General features: G+C 47.7%; 1 protein-coding gene across 1 annotated transcript; it reads left to right on the top strand.

Moving 5' to 3' along the window:
- Positions 1-2,871: 2,871 nt before the first annotated feature.
- On the top strand, positions 2,872-16,305 carry FAM180A (family with sequence similarity 180 member A). The gene is made up of 3 exons (XM_060020012.1): positions 2,872-3,162; positions 13,503-13,603; positions 15,149-16,305. The coding sequence occupies exons 1-3, from the start codon at positions 3,087-3,089 to the stop codon at positions 15,491-15,493; spliced, it is 522 nt and encodes a 173-aa protein (XP_059875995.1). The 5' UTR covers positions 2,872-3,086; the 3' UTR covers positions 15,494-16,305.
- The last annotated feature ends 1,806 nt before the right edge of the window (positions 16,306-18,111 follow it).

Below are 18,111 nucleotides of genomic sequence, written 5' to 3'. Positions count from 1 at the left end.
TTGGGCAAACCCTGCAGATTTAAAAAGGAAGTACACTGAACAGCAAAGGAAACCATCAACAAAATGAAAAGGCAACCTACGGAATGGGAGAAGGTATTTGCAAATAATGTATCTGACAAGGGGTTAATTTCCACAACATATAAAGAATCCATACAACTCAATAGCAAAAACCCAAACTGATTTTAAAATGGGCAGAGGAACCGAATAAACGTTTTTCCAAAGAAGAAGTACAAATGACTAACAGATACATGAAAAGATGCTCAACATCACTAATCATCAGGGAAATGCAAATCAAAACCACGAGATATCACTTCACACCTGTCAACAATGGCCATCATCAAAAAGACAAGTGATAACAAGCATTGTGAGGATGTCAGGAAAAGGGCAGCCTTAAGCGCTGTTGGTAGGAATACAAACTGGTGCAGCCACTATGGAAAACAGCATGGAGGTTCCTCAAAAAATTAAAAATAGAACTTCCGTATGATCCAGCAATCCCACTTCTGGGGATATATCCAAAGAAATGAAATCACTATCTCAAAAAGATATCTGCACCCCCATGCTCATTGCAGCATTATTTACAATAACCAAAACCTGGAAACAACCTAAGTGTCCATCAACAAAGGGATAAAGAAAATGTGGTATGTAAAAATATAGTGGAATATTATTCACCCGTAAAAAAGAAGGAAATTATGCCATTTGCAACAACATGGATGGACCTTAACGGCATTATGCTAGGTGAAATAAGTCAAAGAAAGCCAGATACTATATGATCTCACTTATACATAGAATCTTTTTTTTATTATTAATTTATTTATTAATTTATTTATTTTTGGCTGCATTGGGTCTTCGCTGCAGTGCACTGGCTCCTCACTGTGGTGGCTTCTCTTGTTGCGGAGCACAGGCTCTAGGCACACGGGCTTCAGTAGTTGTGGCACGTGGGCTCAGTAGTTGTGGCTCACAGGCTCTAGAGCACAGGCCTCAGTAGTTGTGGCGCACGGGCTTAGTTGCTCCGTGGCATGTGGGATCTTCCCGGACCAGGGCTCGAACCCATGTCCCCTGCATTGGCAGGTGGATTCTTAACCACTGTGCCACCAGGGAAGTCCCTATACATGGAATCTTAAAAAACCAAACTCACAGAAACAGAAAACAGTTTGGTGGTTGCCAGAGCTGGGGGAGGGGGGAGAAATGGGTCCAGGTGGTCAAAAGGTACAAACTTCCAGTTATAAGATAAATAAGTTCTGGGGGTGTAACATATATCATGGTAACTATAGTTAATAACATTGTATTGTATATTTGAAAGTTGCTAAAAGAGTAGATCTTAAAAGTTCTCAACACAGGAAAAAAAAAATGTGTGACCATGTGAGGTGATGGACGTTAATTAAACCTACTGTGGTCCTCTGGCTGCAGAACCTGCCCTCTTACCTTCTAGCCCAGCTCTGCCCAATGCAGTAGCCACTGGCCATCCGTAGCCATTACTTGAAATGCAGCTGGTCTGAATTGAAATGTGCTAAATGTGTGAAATACACATTGGATTTCAAAGACTTGGTATGAAAAAGGAATAGAAAATAGCTTCTCAAAGTTGTATTGATTACATGTAGAAACTATAATATTGTAGATATATTGGGTTAGATAAAAGGTATTACTACAACTGATTTCCCTGTTCCTTTTTACTTTCTTGACATGGCTGCTAGAACATTTTGAATTACATTTGTTTCTCGAATTATATTTCCATTGGAGAGGGTTGTTCTATATGGACCTCATAGTTTGCTTCAAGCATTAAATCAATGAATACAATGAGAGCACCTAGCACAGTGCCTGGAGCAAAGTAAGCACCCAATAGCGATGCCTAATATTAGAAAGATCAGTGTTTTGCAAATGTTGTAGCCAAGTTTTCTTTTTTTCAAGCAACTTCCTCTAACAGATAAAAAGCTCTTCTGATTGAAGCAAAGGGGTGTCCTTTCCAGCAGCTCATTCACCCTGGCACCACCTCCACAGCTTGGAAACCCACGGAGTGAAATCAACTTCAAATATCCCACAAGCTTTAGCGTCGTACGTCTATGATTTCAGAGAAGGCGAGGAAATCGGACAAAATCAAGGTGTCTATGGCAGAACTTTAAAAATGGTCATGGATCTTAAAAGTTCTCACCACAAAAAAGAATAATTAAGTGATGCAATGAAGTTGGTTGCTCAAGCCATGGTGGTGACCATCTTGCAACAGAGAAGTGTATCAAATCGACACGCTGTACACCTCAAACTTACACAATGTTATATACCAAGTATATCTCAATAAAAATTAATTAATGCCAAAAGAATGATCTTGGAAAAACACTACCATTTTGCTTGAGAGGATCAAAGTGATTTGGTACCAGATCTAGACAGTCCAGAAATCGGGCTGTCACGAATGTGAATGGGGTCACCTGTGGGCCCCTGGATCATCACCTGCCTGCACAATACCCAGGCGCCACGGCAGCTCTCTCCTGCTCCTCAAGGGCTAGCTGCAGGGAAGGGAACAAGTGACACTCAGCCCAGACACCACAATGACTCTGCTGTCCTGAAGGCAACTCTGGGCTCAGTCGGCCCCCGGCGTCTACCAGGCAAGCCACCTGGCTCTTGCTGCAGCCCTTGCCCCTGGCGCTGGTGTGTGTGTGTGTGTACAGGGACAGCAGCCAGGTCTTTGCCGGGCTCTCTAACAAGTTCCGCAAGTCTGTTTGTTAAAGAAAAATTCCAGTGGGTGCATCCAACACATGGAACTCAAGTACAGAAATTATATTTATCCACCCCACTGCCAAGGAGATCACATGCCCCATGAGTCACTCCAGATGTGCTCAAAAACAGAGTCTCTCTGTGGAAGCCCAGTGCCCCAATCCCAGAGAGAGTAGGATTAACAGAGGTCCCGCTCCTGTCCTCCCCAGGAGGCAGCCCTTGCCTCTACCCTTCTGAGGCAGGAGAGGGCACCTCTGCAGGTCTGAAAAAGAAGGGGAGGTAAGCACGATATCGTCACACTGGGAGGACCAGTACGGGCATACCTGTAGCTCCTGGGGTCCCACTGGGTCTGAGGGCGACTTTTCACCTTTTTGGAGGAAAAGATGTGTTGGAAGACGTTGCTGCTTCTGCTGTTGTATTATGACGCTCAGGCCACTCTGTCGCACAGGTGGAGCAGGGGTGAGTTGCTTTTAATTTATTTGTTTGCTGGATGCTCATTTTTCTTTCTTCGATACAATTAGGAATTTGGGGGGAAGCATGGAGAGAGCAGGAAGAAATTAGAAGCCCTGCACCCTCCTTTTATCTCATCTCTGCCAATTGCTTGATGCTTCTCGACATGCTAGAAGGTATTAGAAGGTGACGGGGGAAATGACACCAAAAAATCAAAGTTGCTGAGGGAACTGGGTCGAGGGGGAGAATGCAGAGAGCATCCCTTTCTGACAGGCCAGAGGGAAGTCATCTTTGCTTCTTAGAATGTGGACAGACTCCCTTGAGTACCCCCCAGGCTGCTGCAGCTGGGCAGGGCGTGCGGGGAGCAGGTGCCCGGGACTGATACTGACATGAAGGGACTGGGGGTGCTGACCGGCAAGAGGCCTGCTACCTGGAGGGAGTGGGGTGTCCACGTGGAGGGCTCCACGCTGCTTCCTGAGCAGCAGTGGACGCATCTTTCCAGCTGGAGAGAGCTGGTCCAGCAGCAGGAGAGGACGAGTAGCCCCTCAGCACCCTCGTGTCTGCCCGGCTGCTACCGCCCTGGCCAGCCCCCTTGGAAAGGAAGGAGCCCAGCAAGGCTGCTCCCCACGGCCGACTTCCTTGCTCTCGGGACACAGCTTCTCAGAGCCGGCCTGGCATCGTTTATGGCTCCCGTGGGCAGACACTGGCGGCATCTCCAGTCAATGAGGGTTTATCACTTAGGAAGCAAGGGACCAATAGTGCTGACTGCTCCACACTGATCTGAACTGAGATCTCTCCACTGCCTAAAGTCAACTGAGGTCTCTCTCCTGGAAAGAACTGGAAAAAGAAGTCAGGCTCACTGGTGTTTCCAGAGATCCAAAATAGGGTGACGACTGCACAGCAACAAAAGGATGAGCCCCCTGGTTCTCAACGAGAGTGTCAGGGAAGGAAGGGACGGCCAGCTGGGGCGCAGAGCAGACGTGAAACCGGGGAAAGAAAAAGCCAATGCACTTGTTAGGGTTTTTATTCCCTCACACACACATCTCCCTGCTCATCACGTGCACAGACTCTGGGGGCAACACCCGGAAGCACAGAGCAAAGAGACCTTGGCGCTGTGTTCTGCCACTTACCCCTGTGTGACCCTGGGGGCCTTCCTTAACCTGCCTATTAAAAAAGGATGATAATATCCACTCTTTAACGCACAGGCTGTTAGAAAGCCAAATGAGATGATTTGATTTGCTACAAGGCTTGTAAACACAATAGGCACATGATGAGCTATCCTGCAAGGAACTCAAAGATTTAAGTTCTGCCTCTCATTGGCTGTGTGATGTCTGGGAAGACTTAACCTCTCTGAGCTTTAGTTCATGAACAGATAACATATTAACAGTAACAAAACCTGACCCTCACTGTGTTGTCATGGGAGGGTCATATTGAAAAATGTAAATAAACGCTTTGTAAGTGAGGAGCTATATAAATGTCAGCTATTACCTACCACTTAAAAAAGGAAAAAATTTCATGAAAGAAAGTCTGAGGTTCTCAACAGAAAACTATCGGTTCTATAGCAACGTCCTGAGAGCAGCTGCTCTGGCTGCCCCCCTCCTCACTGGGGAGGGTCTGCCCCCCAATAATAATAACAATCTGTATAAAGACACAAGGCCAACACAGCTGAAACAGAGGCCATGGCGAGGCAGCTGATGCTAAGTGCTGGATTAGCCGTTCATATCAGTGTTCGGGGCCAACAAATGACGCGGAGCCCTTCCAACCATCATCAGAAGTCTTCCACGTAGTTGATTTTTTTTTTTTTCGTTTTCAACATTTTTTTCTAATCATAAAAGGAATACACAATTGCCCTTTTTTTATGATGGAATGGGAGACACACCCAGAGAAAAACCAATTTTTCCAAATGTATTAACTGTTCCTTTCACCTGCATCCTTACCCCAACCCTGCCCCCCACCCCAGTGCTAGGCCTAATTTAGAAGAATTCCCTCTGGAAACAGTCAGAGGGCGACTTCTCCCTACAAAACTCCTCCTCCATCCCCCCCAGCACCACCCCCTGCCTCCACGGGTAGAAGTGTGGAAATAAACCCAAAAGGAATACACCCTGCCATCAGGACATCTTTTTTTTCCTACCTTTCTCCCAGCCTCTCCCTCGGCGCTCTCTAGGATTCCGCTCTGGGAGGCGGCTCCTTGTGCCGGGATGGCTGCTCCAGCCCCACCGCCTTGATTAAGACCAAGGGACCCACCTGTGGTTAGCGAGGCTGCTGGGAAGTGGACACACCTGGCCCAAGTCCCAGCCCCACCCAGGTCCTGCCGGCACACCGCCTGGGGGGCTGCAGGGAACTAGCCAGTCTTAAAAAAAAACATACACGTATTAATTACTATAAGTATCTGATTTTTATTAAATACATATGTTATTTCTTTGACAAGCAGTTTCATAAGGAAGGGTGGCCCTGCAGTGGTGGAATGTATGTCATCTTCACGTGTCCAGTTTAGTGCTGTGTGTGTTTTCAGTCGTCAATATTCCGTGAAGGGAAGGGCCCCGGATGGGTGTTTTCAGTAAGTGTCAACTGACTCACTGGTCCAGCATGACTAAGCGGCCACCTCATTCACTCCATGGTCACTGCCTTAGGAGGCGTTATTCTGACCACTAACAGGTAAGAAAGCTGGAGGATGGGGGAGAACTTAGCACTCCCCAGATCCCTCAGCCGGAAGCTTAGAGCTGGATCTCACTCCCCCAGCCCAGTCTGCAGAGGCAGAGTCTCAATGTCCTCACTCACACCCCTCCATCCCTTCCAGGTGTTCCCCCTGGGCGGTGGCACATTCTGGCCAAGGGGAACCAACACACAGCAGCCCTTTCAGAAGCACTCCAGGGGACCCCAACACACGGGGCCAAGGTCCTGGCTACCTCAGAACATCACTGTGTTTCTGAAGGGCTGGCTCAGGAGCAAAAAAGTAAATGACGGGCTTCCCTGGTGGCACAGTGGTTGAGAGTCTGCCTGCCGATGCAGCGGACACGGGTTCGTGCCCCGGTCCGGGAAGATCCCATATGCCACGGAGCAACTAAGCCCGTGTGCCATGGCCGCTGAGCCTGCGCGTCCGGAGCCTGTGCTCCACAACGGGAGAGGCCACAACAGTGAGAGGCCCGCGTACGGCAAAAAAAAAAAAAAAAAGTAAATGACGTCAGTAGGATCTGGCAAAAGACTTTTTATAAATGAGAGCTTTTCCTTTCCACACCCACAGTCATTTCCATAGAGTTGCTTCAACTGATTCATTAAAAATATGGTTATATTTTGGTATGATATGGTCTACAGTGTGAATCCTTTCCAATAAGCTCTTTGGTACAGATGCTCTGCACAGTTACATGGAAACCATGGTCAGCCTTAATATTGTTCTTTTTTTTTTTAACCTATTTGGGAGATGGGAGAAGAGATTTTTATCCCATGTTATAAAAAGTCAAAGAGAAGATCAGGCTCAAAGCAAAAATAGGCTCTTCCATTTAGGGAGGCTTCTGCCTATACGTCTGGGCAAGAAAGCTTGAAGGAGGTAAGGCTTGGGGAGCAAGACAGGTGCACGTGCAAGCCTTGACTGAGATAATTAAAAGTAGCTTCTCTGGGTATGAAGGGAACCCTTCTTTACTGTTGATGGGAATGTAAACTGGTGCAGGCACTACGGAGAACAGTATGGAGGTTCCTTAGAGAACTAAAAATAGAGTCACCATATGATCCAGCAATCCCACTCCTGGGCATATATTGGGAGAAAACCATAACTTGAAAAGTTACATGCAGTTCAATGTTCATAGCAGCACTATTCACAATAACCAAGACATGCAAGCAACCTAAATGTCTATTGACAGATGAATGGATAAAGATGTGGTACATACATACACAACAGAATACTACTCAGCCATAAAAAAGAATGAAATAACGCCATGTGCAGCAACATGGATGGACCTAGAGATTATCGTGCTAAGTGAAGTAAGTCAGAGAAAAACAAATATCATACGATATCATTTATATGTGGAATCTAAAATATGATACAGATGAACTTATTTACAAAACAGAAACAGACTCACAGACAGAGAAAACAAACTTATGGTTACCAAAGGGTGAAAGGCATGGGAGAAGGATAAATTCGGAGTTTGGGATTAGCAGATACAAACTACCATATATAAACTAGATAAACAACAAGGACCTACTGTACAGCACAGGGAACTATATTCAGTATCTTGTAATAACCTATAATGAAAAAGAATATATATGTGTGTGTGTGTGTGTATATATATACATATGTCTGGATCACTTTACTGTACACCAGAAACTAACATAACATTGTAAATCAACTATACTTCAATTAAAAAAAAAAAATCGGTTTCTCCTAGACCCAAACAGTGGTTCCTCATAGATAAAGGGAGGGTGTGATGGAGACAGGAGAAGACATCTACTTTCTGATAATTATCCAGGACCTGTAACTGCAAATAAGTTCCAGAATCACCCTGTTAAAAAGAGAAGGATTTGGTGAGGCACTCTGAAAACAATGGAGTTGAGTAACAAGGAGAGTGAATGTGTTTCTATGGGATTGTTTATTCATTCAACAGTCACCGGCAGGATTTTAGGCACTGGGAATACAGCATTAACAAAACAGACAAAATCCCTTGCCCTTGTGAGCTGATGTCCTAGGGAAAGGAAACAGACAATAAGCACATATAGAAATAAAATACCTGGTTCATTGGATGGCAATAAGGTTGGGACAGATTAGAGGATATAAAGGATCACAAGTTTAAATAGGAGAGTCAGGGAGGGCCTCACTGAGGAGGTGACTTGAGACCTGAAGGAAACACAGGAGTGAGCCATGCAGTCTCCAGGGAAAGAGTATTCCAGGCAGATGTAACAGAAGTTCAAAGGCCCCGTGGCAGAGGCATGCTTGGTGAGCTCAAGCAACAGTGAGGAGGCCTGCAGCTAGAGGGGCACGAGCCAGAGGATAATAGCAGATGAGTGCAGAGAGGTAGTGAGAGGTCAAGTCGCACAGTACCTGGTGGCCATCTGAAGATCTTTGGCTTCTACTCTGAGGGAGATGGAAAGCCATAGAAGTTTCTGGGCAGAGAATTGACATCATCCAACCTATGTTTTCACAGAATCGCTTTACTTGCTGTGTTAAGAATACAATGAGGTGGACTTCCCTGGCAGGTCCAGTGGTGAAGACTCTGCGCTTCCCCTGCCAGGGGCACGGGTTCAACCCCTGGCAGAGGAACTAAGATCCCACATGCCGCGTGGCGTGGCCAAAAAAAAAAAAAAGAATACAATGAGGAGGATGAAGTTGGCAGCCAAGGATGGAAACAGAGACACCATTAGGAGAAATGTTCAAGGTTTGGATCAGGAGGCTAGCTGGGATGTGGTAAGAAGTAGCCAGATTCCAGATCTATTCTGAAGGTAGAGCCAACAAGATTTGCTGATTAGTGGGGTGTGAGATGTGAAAGAAAGAGAAAAGGCAAGGATGACTGACAACTCCCAGGTTTTGACCTCAGCAGCTACAAGAGATGGGAAGACAGCAGACAAAGCAGGAGGTGCGGAGCAGGTGTGATGGATGGCGGGGCTTGGGACTGGGTTGGAGATCAGGAGAGACAACTATTACGAATCCAAAAGGAGACTCTCCCGCAGGCAGCTGCATATCTAGAAGTCGGGCCCGGAAATACACAGCAGAACATCCTTACGAAGTCAGTGTGGCTAGTGAGAGGGGAGAGACCCAGGCTGCGGCCAGGAGTCTGCAAGGCGAGGAGACGGAGGGGAAGGAAGAGCGGCCAGCAAGGGGGGATTTTTTTTTAAAGCAGCAGCAGCAACGTGTTTTCATGCTGCCTTGAAAGATCGGTAGAGAGGGGAAAATTAATGATGGGGGAGAGAAAAGTGGAAAGGTGAGCGACAACTTTATTGGAGACCTCGTGCACACGGGGACAAGTTGGCTCGAGATAAGAGCAGGGACACAATAACAGAAGGGAAGTCAGAGGACCTGGGCACGAGGCCGGTAACTGGTTTGAGGAGAAAGGAGGAGGTGTGAAATCATCATCCACGTCACGCTAAAATAGAGTGAGGGGAAGCAGGAAATACGGGTAATGGTCAGGCAGCATTTCGGGCCCCTCCTGAAAATAACGATCACGAATTTCAAGTGAGACCACTTAACCCAGGTGCAGGTGTGGAACAGGTAAAGAGATGGGGTGTGCTTTTGCCTAGTGACTGCAAAGGAACGAAGAGGCAGCAAAGGAGACGAGGATTGGTGCAAGAGAATGATCATAGGGCTGTAGAAATTTGACCCTGTATATCACATTATCAGTCAAAGGTAGAGATGTGTTTAAATAGGTGTGATTCATTTAAGAGTATGTTTTATACCATATGCATTCATTCATTCCTAATTAACTATATGTATCCTTCCCGTGGCTACACACAACTGAAGAACGCCCAGTCTTGGGGCAGATGCACCTACAATAAGATAGCATGGTTCACCCTATTGGTGAGATTGGGGGTTTTTTGTTTGTATGTTGTTTTGTTTTGTTTTTAATTTTTATTTTATATTGGAGTATAGTTGATTAACAATGTTGTGATAGTTTCAGGTATACAGGAAAGTGATTCAGTTATACCTATACATGTATCTATTCTTTTTCAAATTCTTTCCCCATTTAGGTCATTACAGAGTACTGAGCAGAGCTCCCTGGGCTATAACAGTAGGTCCTCGTTGGTTATCTATTTTAAATACAGCAGTTGGGTTTTGAAGCCCTTGAGACCTGGATTTTAATCTCAGGCCTATTACAAACAAGTTGGGTGGCCAAGGGCAAGTTTCTTAGCCTCCAAGTTTCTTCATCTATAAAATGAGCTGTGAATGTTTACCTCACAAAGTACATAAGGAAAGCACAAGCATGCTGACTGACGCACAGTGAGCTCATAAGCTGTTAGGATGTCCGGGCCCCACATCTGAACAACTTTGGCCTGAGGTCCAAATGTGTCTCTCAATAGAAGACATGGACAGAACATGCTAAGACACATGAATCCCTGGATCCCGTTCCTGTGAATTAGTGCATGGGGCGTGAATTTTAGCAAGTAAATTTTTTGTTCCATGCGGGTTGGTCCAGTGTTTCACAATGTCCCCTGAAGGCTCATGAGTCCGGGGGCTCGGGGACGAGGGGCTGGCCCCCTGCCCGAGGCTGGCCGGCACAGCAGACCTTCATGCAAGGCCATGGGGGAGTCTCTGGAGTCCCCTGATCACACTGAGTGGTCCTTGTGGGCACGTCCACAACCTGAAGAAACAGCCGGAGTGTGGGTTGGGTGTGGAGCGTTAAGTGAAAAAGGAAGAAACAAATCGGCCTAGTTTTACACCAGGCAGAAGACACACAAAGTCAGTGATCTTAACAACACTGTCCCAGCAGCCTTCCTGCCCAAGGTTCCACACTCAGGTGGTGCCCAAGAGGGAGTGGGATCCTTCTGCCAGTCTCTGGCCTCCCCACCCCGTTCGCCTCTCTCCCTTCTCCCTCCGAGAGAGTGCAGCCGCTAACAGCCGTCCAGCGGGAGCATTCAGGCCTCAGAACTATCAGCCTCGCGAAGACTGGGCTGCCCAAAGCTGCTTATAATCGCTCACAGCGAGGACGGAGTCGAACTTAAAATGACCTCATAAATTTGGGAGATGGGGCAGAAGGGAAAGGAAGGAAAACCAGCAAAGCCTGAATTGGAGAGTCTCCAGGGATGCTCTGTTTTGTTGTTGTTTTAATACCTAGTTTATTTTTAAAATCGTTCCAAAATATATATTGAGACTGCACTCAGTATATATATTGAGCTCTATGCAGACACTGAGGTCAGAAGCATAAAATTCATTCCCTCCCAGGAGCCAGCAGTAGACAGCAAGATGTGAAATGTATAGAAAGGATGCAAGAAGAAGATAAAAAGAATTAAGGAGATGGAGAAGGAACACAGCAGTGTACGGTGGGGTCCCAGGGAAAGGGCCGTTCTTCTAACGACGTGGGAGCCGGTCTGGTTTAAAGGTCTGCGTGTGTACCTCTCGGAGTTGGTCAGCTCTTGGTCGGGTCATTTGCATTCTGGCAGGGTCCGGCCTCTGTCATTATGGACAAGGACCTCTGGAGTGGCTAGTCGTTTAACTTCTTACCTGAATGTTTCGACGTGGGCCCGACACAGCTTATCTCTCGCCCACCACCGGCAGCATCTCCAGTGGGGATGAATCCAGGTCTCCAGACCTAGCCTCATGCACAGGAGGTCAGACACGGGCAGATGCCGAGACGCCTGCCCCAGAGCTGGCTGCACGTCACAGCCCAGAGGGCCATAAAAGCCCCTCCCCCACACACACCGTCAGAGCAGCCACAGCAACGTGAGGGGCACCCGTGGAAGGTGGGAAGAAGGGGGAAGGGGTCCATCTGTGAGACTCCGGGGCTCCCCACATATACTTTCTGAAGCAATGATCAGCCCTAGTCCAGAGGTTGAATTGTTTTTTAACAATCTTCCCCAAACTGTGTTATTATTTTAAAAATTATGAGAACAAGGCCTCCTGGAAGCAACATTTCCATTATTAAGCCCAACTTTGCATCAGGAAGTATTTTCTTCCCAACTCTTGAGAACTAGGGGTCCACCAGGGGTGTGCATGTTAAAGGAAGTAGCTGTTCGCAGAGAAGCAATTGAGTGAAGAGCGTGTAGGTCTGGCCTTGAATAACTTCCCGGGAGGCAGCAGAAAGGGCCCCGTGCCAGGACCTTGTTCCCTCCTATCCCCTTCACCTGCTGCAGTGTGAATATTTTTAAAGGGAACAATACCTTTCATTTCACAATAACAGAGAAGACATAAAGGAGTTGCTCTCAATCCTACCTTGAAAAGGGGTTTCATGGTAATAAGGAATAGGCCGCATCTTGGTCCAGGACCAGTTCTGGTCCTAGTGTCACCTCCCACCAAGGAGAAAGTAGGGTCAAAGTACACCCCTCCTTGTGCCGCCACTCTCTTGTCTCCGAGAACACGAGGGCCTTGGTCTCTTCAGATGCCCCTATAAGGCCTCATCGGATGGGAGTGAGCTCTGAATTCTAGCCAGGCACCAGCTGCTTGGTGGTGGGTCTGGGTAACCCAGTGGTTATGGACACTGCCTGCCCGTTGTAACACCGGGGAGCTGTCAGAAGTCCCGATGCCTACATCCACCCCAGAGATGCCCATGAACTGGCCTGGGAGGCGGCCTTGGGCGTGTAGGTTTATAAAGCTCCCAGGTGATTCTGACGCACAGTCAAGGCTGGGAAGCATTGGGCTGAATTGGGAGCATCCGCTCAGCAGGAACAGCTCCTTCTACACAGGCTTGGGTCAAGCACCTTCTGACTGGCAACCTGGCTGCCATTAGAAGTACCTAGGAAGCTTTCAAAAAGTTGACTGTCTCAATCACATCCTAGTCACTTAAATCAGAACTACTGGAGCTGGGACCCACACACCCTGGGCGACTCTAATGTATGGTCAAGGTTGTGAAGCTGTGGAGTAGGAAGGAGATGCCTCGCCCTCCTGAGCTCCACCTGAGACCAGAGGCAGAGGCTGTGAGTGAGCAGAGGCTAAGGCCTTCTCAAGTCCTAAAATCTATGATTCTGTGGGAAATGGGCACTTTTCTGGCAAAGAGAACAAATCCTGCTAAAATTCTGGGCCAGGAACTATTGCTCTGGAGTTTGTAGGCTCCATCCCCCAAGATGGTCTGCAGAAGCAGGGCTAACCCTCTGCCCGTCAAGGCCCCCATCAATGCAGGGATGCGGTCTGCCAACAACTGCACCTTGTGGGCATCCTGGAAACCTGCCAGGCTATGCTGCACAGGCATAAACACGAAAGCACATTGATCCAAGCCCCTGAGGAACTTGTGGGCTAGATAATAAACGGATTACAGAGAAAGCAATATTACAGCCAACCAGCTTTTCCAGGAGGTGGGAGATTCCTACCAGTGTCCTTTACGTTGAAGATGTTTCATTCTTATCACTTCTAATAGAAATCCTTGCTTATGCAGTTCCCTTCTTCAACACAGTACTCTGGACATCACTGGACACTATCTTGATGGCCCAAGGGCGCCCTTATCAAGAAGCAGAGCTGTCATGTACGGTTACGCACATGGCGCTTTGCACAACTTCCGGGGGCCCTACTTACCTCGAGGTCTCACCAATTTTTACAGTTATTGCCCAGTTTTCTGGTAAATCACAACCAAGTGTCTTAAAGAAGCTGCCCCTCTTTCTCGCAGCTCCACCACCACTTGGAGTCAGTCACTTTCAAGACTGGATGGCTAACCTTGGGGTTCACCCACGGGAGAAGCCAGCGCACGCTGCAGCCCGGCGAGCTCACTCTTTTTTTCTTTCAGCCGTGCTCTTCCCTGCTGCCCACCGGCCAAAGAGATCCTCGTCGGTGCCCTTGAACCCTGTCCTGCAGAGCTCCCTGGAGGAAGTAGAGCTGCTCTATGAGGTAGGCAGAGGGGAGAGTGGGCCACGCAAGCAACTCAAAAGGCATGGCTCCTTCTCTGTATTTTTTGGAGAAGTGACCTGAGCCCCTGAAAATGAGTGACCTCTGTTGCCCGGGGGACTGGCCTAGACTTCTGTGTGGAGGTAGTGGAATCCTGCCCATCCCAGAGGAAAGTGTTCCTCGCACCCCCTTCTCCTTTCCCGCATGCCGTCCCAGGGAAGGTTGGCATTAGGGGTTTCGTCGAGGCAAAATTAGAGATTTAGGCTTGGCCCAGAGGCGCCTCTACCTGCACCCAAGCAACAGAGCGGGGCAATATTCCCCAGCCAGAGCTTTAAGCCAGGACTCACCAGCAGCGCCCAGGCAATGCCAAACCTATTGTCTGAGTGGAGCTGTGTCTCAGTAACCTCATACTGTGACAGCCCCATTTTTGAATCTGGGGCCGCCCCAAAGGCTCTCTCCCTCTGCCTCTCATACCTCTGGCACCAAGACCCCACTTCTCCTCCAAACCACAGGTAAATTTACCCAAGGCCGCTTGGTTAGGTTCAGTGAAAAAATTCCAGGTTCAAGACCTAAGCTTTAGTTCTGGTTCTGCCGCCCATCGGCTACGTAACCTTGCATAAGCCACCATTTCTCCCTGGGCCTGAATCTCCTCAGCTGTTAAAGGAGGGACTCCAAAGATCGCCAAAGTTCCCCTCCTGTCTGGGCGCCCTCTGACATCCTGCATGTACTAGGACTGTCTGACGAAGAAGGGGACAGCCTGCTATAGTCAAGCAGCTGAACCAGGCAGAAGATTTCAAATCCTGCCTCGGGGAACGAACTGGAAAATGCGTAACCTCTGCCAGGTCATGAACGTGGGAGTCAGAGCAAGAGGCCTGTTTTAGGAAGATAACAGACAGTAGCGCGCAGGATGGATGAGAGCCGGGGGAAGCCGGAGACAGAGGGGAGAGTTAGGACTCCGTCTAAATGGTACTGATGAGGTTCCTGATATGAGCCTGGCGCTGAGCAGGGGGTGCCTGTGACAGACCTCACCCCTACTCTTAAAGAACAGTCGAGAAATGAGGGCAAATCTCTGCAGCACACTTAATTCCTAGCACAATTCTCTGCAGCCTTCTAATTCCCAGCTTCTGATTTTAAATTATCCAAAATAGTCAGTCTGCGCTTTAGAAGATCTTTGGTGGGTAGGAGGGAGGAAGGAGAGAAGGGGGTGATTCGGGACACTAGAAACAACAAAGAGTCACTTAATAGGGGCCTTGTACCAGGCACAGTGACAGGTGTCACTCATATTTGTCTTATTTACTCCTCACAATATCCCAGTGAAGTACTGTTGTTATTAATCATTCCACAGAGGAAGAAAAGGAGGCTGAGAGAAGTTAGGTGACTAGTCCGAGGTTACGCAGGTGGTGGGAAAGTCAGGACTGGGACCCAGGCCTCTCGATTCCAAAGCTCGTTGCAAGTCACCTCCCTACATGAACGCACGTGATCGTGAATCCAGTGATGTCCTCCACAACGAGTGCCTCATGCTTTTCCACACCCCATGTTTCCCCCCAGTTCCTTCTGGCTGAACTTGAGATCAGCCCTGACCTGAAGATCTCCATCAAGGACGAGGAGCTCTCCTCCCTGCGGAAGGCCTCGGACTTCCGCGCCATCTGCAATGATGTGATCCCCAAGAGCATCCCAGACATCCGGCGGCTGAGCGCCAGCCTCTCCAACCACCCAGGCACCCTCAAGAAAGAGGACTTCGAAAGGACAGCGCTGACCCTGGCCTACACAGCCTACCGCACAGCCTCGTCCCAAGGGCATCAGAAGGATATCTGGGCCCAGTCCCTCCTTAGCCTTTTCCATGCCTTGAGGCATGACTTAATGCGGTCCTCATGTCCCAGAGCATCTCCCTGAGAGACTGGCTGGCACCAGGACCGGGGAGCAGGGACCAGCACACAGTAATCCAGAAATTCTTCATTCTCTACTCCATTTACAGAGACCAGCCACAAAACACATACCACCAACTCAGAGCAGCAAAGATAAAACAAGAAACACCGATGCTCTTTGCCCCTTGTAACTTCTTGACAAGCATAAGATTGTGATTCGTATCAATAACGTGACCTGGGCTGGAAAAAAGGGCTGGAATGGTAATTCAAGATGCCTCCAGAGGCTGAATGTTTTGCCTGGTGAATTGCAGGAGTCTAAGATATGCTTTAACATTGAGTGACTGTAACACAAACACCCAAGAGTGAGGACAGAGCCAGGAGAGACATAACAGAAGTCTGGGCATGGCGGGAAAGTGGGGGACAGATTTCTTTGGTCCTAAGAGATCAGGATGCTGGATTGAATGAACACCTTTCCAAAGTTCTGTAGTAAGATATAAAGAAACTAGAGCTATAGCCAAATAAATACATTGTTAACCAAGGATATACTTCTCAACTTTTCCCAAAGTCCCCAAAAAGAATCAGTCAGAAAATCAGTTATGACCTATATATCTAGACTCTTCTTTCCTGAAGCCTGGTCTAATGTAGAGGAGAAACATGAAGGGGGCCAACAGAAATGCTACTGTCATGCCTTGCCTTTTGAACAGAGAAACCAAGCTAATGCAGAGAGGGTCATCCTAACGAAAGAGGTGGCACCAGTGCCACGGCCTGCCTATCCTAATGCTAAAATTATTGAGCATTATCAGAGAATTAAGTGCTCCAAACAAAAATGATTTTCAGATGACAGAATTTTACCCTTTCAAACGCCAAAACTTTCATTTTAGCAATATTGACTGGATATATATGAAAGCCAGTAAGGTTGAATTTAGTATATTGGAAACATTCTAATGAAGGAGTTAGATGAGATCATCTCTAAGATTCCTCTACTTCTGAAATGTTCACAAGCATTCAACTAACTGTGAGATATTACAGGGAGGACACCTGGACCTGAGATGTCTCTGCTGGACTGTTTGTATCAACCCTGAAAGGTCCCAGGCTTGCTTTCTTTTTTTTTTTTTTTTTTGCGGTACGCAGGCCTCTCACCGCTGTGGCCTCTCCCGCTGCGGAGCACAGGCTCCAGATGCGCAGGCTCAGTGGCCATGGCTCACGGGCCCAGCCGCCCCGCGGCACGTGGGATCCTCCTGGACTGGGGCACGAACCCGTGTCCACTGCATTGGCAGGCAGACTCTCAACCACTGCGCCACCAGGGAAGCCCAGTCCCAGGCTTTCTTAACTCTGAATCTGGTGTGAGTTTTTCTGTTGCCTTCCTCACTGTCAGGCGATAAAAGTAGCATTTTCTTTGCTACCAACATAACTCGCCCTTTGCAATTTGTTCTTTCTTACTGGGCATCGCCTGAAAAATAAGACAGCAAGTCTTGTTATAATTCCACATTAAATAAGAGTTAATAGATGAAGGTCCCTGCTAGGAGTAAAGCACCTGGGTCCTAATAAAGATTCCTCACCAGCTCAGAGATCTTTCCAGCTTCTCCGAGGTTTACAGCTGGGTTCTGGAGGCTAAAGCTGCAGGAAGTCTGATCTTTGAATAAACAAGGATTCACTGGGCTAAATTTTTTATTCTGAAATGGGTATTTGACAATTGTCACTGAATGAAGATGAAAGCTGGTCTGGACTTCTTTAGAATCTTTGAATAAGTGAGCCTCGCCTAGCAGTGCAAGCTGCATGATCTTTTGAAGTAATACCAGGATGCAGGAACAAGGTGTTTATCATCAGAGAAAAATCCCACTTTGCATCCCGATGTCCTCAGGCTCAGAAGACTAATCAGCCCCTCTGGTTCTCACTCCCTGTGGCTATATTGATCTTTTACCTCCCTCAAATGCAGACTCTGCTATATGCTTTTGTGTTCAATTTTTCTCTTTCTAAGATTGCATGTTCTCTTTCATGCAGTCACTCCACTTGCCTCTTTCTTTTCATTGCAGTTGGTGTCTCTGCTGTTCTGTCTTTGGGTCCGGTTCTGATTATCTTCATATCCATTCCTCGAGGCATCTCCCAGTTTCTCCTGCTTGACCCCTCGCTGCCTCTGCTTGCCCGTACTCTGTTGCTCACTGTCTCCTTTGGGGATCACTGTCTGATTAAAACAAAGTCAAGACAGAGGTACAGACAAGTTTGGGATTGCCCAGAAAGCAGATAAGCCTCACGGCCTACCTTCAGTATTTGTGCTTTTCCTGGATGTGGGCTGGAGAAGGGCTCAGCAGGGCCTCAATCCTTAGACACTGGGCAATACTCTTAACAGTCAGAGTCCTGCATACACCCTGGCACTCCACCCCTATCAGAATGGATCTGAGAGCTTTCTTCTAGGCACCAGGAGGAAAGACCCACCCTTGTCGTCCCTGCCTACCTTGTTAGGATACACATGCTCCCAGGGGTAGGAGATCCGTGAATGGGAGGGTGGTTCCCAGGACCAGTGATAGCAATGGCGGTTCATTCACCCTGCCACAAAAAATTAAAGGCACATTTGTACTGATAAATTGGGTCCATACTTAGGTGGCAAGCAACTGAAAAAAGGAAAGAAAGAAGAAGGGCACAACCTTT

This window comes from Delphinus delphis, chromosome 9 (assembly GCF_949987515.2).
Source record: "Delphinus delphis chromosome 9, mDelDel1.2, whole genome shotgun sequence".
Lineage (NCBI taxonomy): Eukaryota > Metazoa > Chordata > Mammalia > Artiodactyla > Delphinidae > Delphinus > Delphinus delphis.
Note: the sequence above shows the minus strand (reverse complement) of the source record. Positions and strands in the feature narration are given on the sequence as shown.

Coding starts and splice junctions, on each gene's coding strand:
- FAM180A (XM_060020012.1), top strand. CDS start 3,087: ATGTGTTGGAAGACGTTGCTGCTTCTGCTGTTGTATTATGACGCTCAG. Junction 3,163..13,502: donor GTCGCACAGGTGGAGCAGGG/GTGAGTTGCTTT, acceptor TTTTTCTTTCAG/CCGTGCTCTTCCCTGCTGCC. Junction 13,604..15,148: donor AAGTAGAGCTGCTCTATGAG/GTAGGCAGAGGG, acceptor GTTTCCCCCCAG/TTCCTTCTGGCTGAACTTGA.